At 32.6% G+C, this 3268-nt stretch overlaps 2 protein-coding genes across 2 annotated transcripts; both read right to left on the bottom strand.

Annotated features, from left to right (window-relative positions):
- Positions 1-953: 953 nt before the first annotated feature.
- On the bottom strand, positions 954-1937 carry LOC141691140 (protein FAR1-RELATED SEQUENCE 5-like). The gene has a single exon (XM_074495882.1). The coding sequence runs from the start codon at positions 1935-1937 to the stop codon at positions 954-956; it is 984 nt and encodes a 327-aa protein (XP_074351983.1).
- Positions 1938-2446: 509 nt separating this feature from the next.
- On the bottom strand, positions 2447-3268 carry LOC141691139 (protein FAR1-RELATED SEQUENCE 5-like). The gene has a single exon (XM_074495881.1). The coding sequence runs from the start codon at positions 3266-3268 to the stop codon at positions 2447-2449; it is 822 nt and encodes a 273-aa protein (XP_074351982.1).

Raw genomic sequence — 3268 nt, 5'->3', positions numbered from 1 at the left:
AAAAAGAAAAAAAAAAGAACTTTTCTTAAAAATTAATTAAAAAGTAGAGGAGAGACTGAAATTATGAAAAAATAGTGTCACTAATTTTTTCACCATTTCACATTTTTTTCCATTTTATTTTGATTTTTCTCCTTGAATAATGTGTAATCATTCGAATTAAAAATAAAGAAAAAATAAAAATAATGGGCATTTCTTAAAAATTAATTAAAAATTAGAGGAGAGTCTGAAATTATGAAAAAATAGTGTCACTAAATTTTTTTCACCATTTCCCATTTTTTTCCTTTTTTTGATTTTTTTTCCTTTAATAATATGTATTAATTCGAATTAAAAATAAAGAAAAAATAAAAAAATGGACTTTTCTTAAAAATTAATCAAAAATTAGAGGAGACAATGAAATTATCAAAAAATAGTGTCACTAATTTTTTTCACCATTTCTGACTTTTTTCTTTTTTTTATTTTTTATTAATTCGAATTAAAAATAAAGAAAAAATAAAAAAAAATGGACTTTTATTAAAAATTAATCAAAAATTAGAGGAGACACTGAAATTATTAAAAAATAGTGTCACTAATTGTTTTTCACCATTTCTGACTTTTTTCCATTTAATATTGAATTTTTAAAAAATTTAAAATTGAGTTAATTCCTCAAAAATTCGAAGCTAAGCAAAAACAGGGGAAACAGGGGACCTTCCGCAATGAATCATTGCGGAAGGAAAGACACTCCGCAATGAATTCATTGCGGAAGGAAAGACATTCCGCAATGATTCATTGCGGAAGTGGGCTCCCCTGTTTTTTTCATCCACTAATTTTTTAAAATTTGTACTTATAAAAAAAGTAAATAATAGCTCAAATACATACCAAATAATATTTAAAAGCCAAATTCAAATATTACATTCCAAATTCAAATATTACATTCCAAATTTAAATTTCTACATTCAAATAAATTGTGAATTAAATCATTTAAAATTTGTAGTTGGGTTTTTTAGACAACGCCTCCTATCATGTCCGGCCACACCACAAAAGCCGCAATAATGGATTTTTTCAGTTGACGTCTCAATACCACTTTTAGACCTTCCTGAATTCTTCTTTGTTGTTGACGTCTCAATGCCACTTTTATACCTTGCCGAATCCTTCTTTCTTCCCTTTGTTTGTGACATTGGAGGATTGAATATTGGATCATGTTCATCGTAAGCTTGGAACTCCTCCTCCATTCTTGAATTATTTTCTTCTTCACGAAACTTTTCAAACACGTAACATTTTCCTTTCTCAATCAAATCCATCAAGTAATTGTATCGTGGTTTTGAACAACTTCCAAGAGCACCCAAACCTTGAAAAGATTTACACAAAGCATTATACCTTGCCGTTGTTGAATCACCAACATCAACAAGAACGGGAGGATTATAAGGCGAAAAACCATCAATTTTATTTGCGCTCGCCGTCCATCTTGATTTGATAAAAATTGTTGGTATCATAGTTTTTTGTTTCTTGTCAAGATAGCTTAGGATATGTTTGCAAAGCATCCCGGAATGTTTAAATTTTTTACATTCACAATCAATATTTCCTTCCAAAGAAACCATTACCCGATACCTTCTTCTAAGATTCTCCAGCACATTATACTTCTCAACTAAATACAACTTCCACATGTAATTGGAACCATCTTTGCAACTATTTACCACATAAGATGTGCTTTTTCCAAGCTCATTTTGAAATTGCCTAAACATTTCTTTTGTGTAAATAGAAGAAGCATGATTTTCCAAGGCGGAATTAAATATCAATCTCCTTTCCTTATACTCGGTCTCGTAGTCGGCTTCAACCTCATTAAGAATTTGTGTTTCCAAAGCCTTTTGTGAATTCTCAATGAATTCTTTCAACCCGGTTGAAGCTTTCACATACTCGTCAAAAAATGAATTCATGGACTCGCTTCTTGAGGTGGTGGTCATACCGGCGGAGAAATGTTGTTTTGTGTAAGCACGAATTCATTTATCTTTTATGGCATACATATCGTTTAGCCAAACATGATCCTCGATTCCATATTTATCAACCAAAACCTCCCACTTACCAACAAATTCCGTGGGTGACAACGACTTGTACAAACAATCATTAAAATCCCCTTTAAATTCCGAATATTGTGTGTACAAAGCCGACAATTTTTCGGGAAATTTATTACTTATGTGCCACAAACATAATATGTGTTTGGTATTCGGCAAAATCTCGGCAATAGCATTTCCCAATGCTATATCTTGATCTGTAATAATAGTGAGGGGAGGTTTATTTCCGACGGCTTCCAACCATGTCTTCAAAACCCATTTATATGAAATATCCGTCTAATCTCGCATGAGTGCAAACCCGAACAAGATATTTTGGTAATGGTGATTGACCCCGGTTATTGGTATAAACGGCATACAATACCTATTGGTCCTATATGTGGAGTCAAATGAAACAACATCTCCTATGCGTTCAATGATCGATGGTCAACCCAAACCAAACCTCTAACTCTATTTACTTCATCCAAATCAACTCGATAGAAAAAGTTTCCAAAACTTTTTTCTTTCAATTGTCGTAGCAATGCCATCCCACTCCCCGCATCACCGGAATCGAACACCCGTCGTCGAATATCACGAATTACGTTACGAACATCTTGATTAGAAAATCCAAGTTTTTCCACACCACCCCATGTTTCACCAAGAAATCTCATCGCTTTAGCGGTTTCAATGCCCGATTTATCAAATAACTCAAGCAATGCTCGGGTAACCGGATCTATATTTTTGGACCTTTGCATGAATTGTACTTTATCCGACGTTACCATATCATGATCATGCTCTAATTTAACCAAAGTTACTTTCCATTTATTATTTTTAACTCTATGAGTGACACACACTCGAGCACTACAATTTGTTCTCGAAATTACATCTCTAATCCTTCTTTTTTCCTTTCTTTCATCATCAACATCCAATTTCGTACTAGAACCTAGTCTTCCACCCTTACGATAAATATACAAACGAGAGGAGATACCATTACCCCGTGAATGTCTATGAGTACTCCTAATAATAATCTCAAATCCAACACTTCTACCATAATCTCTATAAAAAATTCCGGCTTCATCCAAAGTGTTAAAAAACATACCAACGCAAGGCACAACACTATTCATATTTGATTTTGAAAAACCGTAACCTTTTTTGTCAAAACTCATATCATCATCTTCATCATCATCATCAACATCATCATCACTTATATTCATTTTCTCTTCTCTACAAAAATCATCATCATTCAT

The sequence above is a fragment of the Apium graveolens genome, chromosome 10 (assembly GCF_009905375.1).
Source record: "Apium graveolens cultivar Ventura chromosome 10, ASM990537v1, whole genome shotgun sequence".
Lineage (NCBI taxonomy): Eukaryota > Viridiplantae > Streptophyta > Magnoliopsida > Apiales > Apiaceae > Apium > Apium graveolens.
This window is presented reverse-complemented; position numbering and strand designations above follow the sequence as displayed.

Excerpts from the sequence above, each read along its gene's own strand:
- LOC141691139 (XM_074495881.1), bottom strand. The coding sequence starts at position 3,268 with ATGAATGATGATGATTTTTGTAGAGAAGAGAAAATGAATATAAGTGAT.
- LOC141691140 (XM_074495882.1), bottom strand. The coding sequence starts at position 1,937 with ATGACCACCACCTCAAGAAGCGAGTCCATGAATTCATTTTTTGACGAG.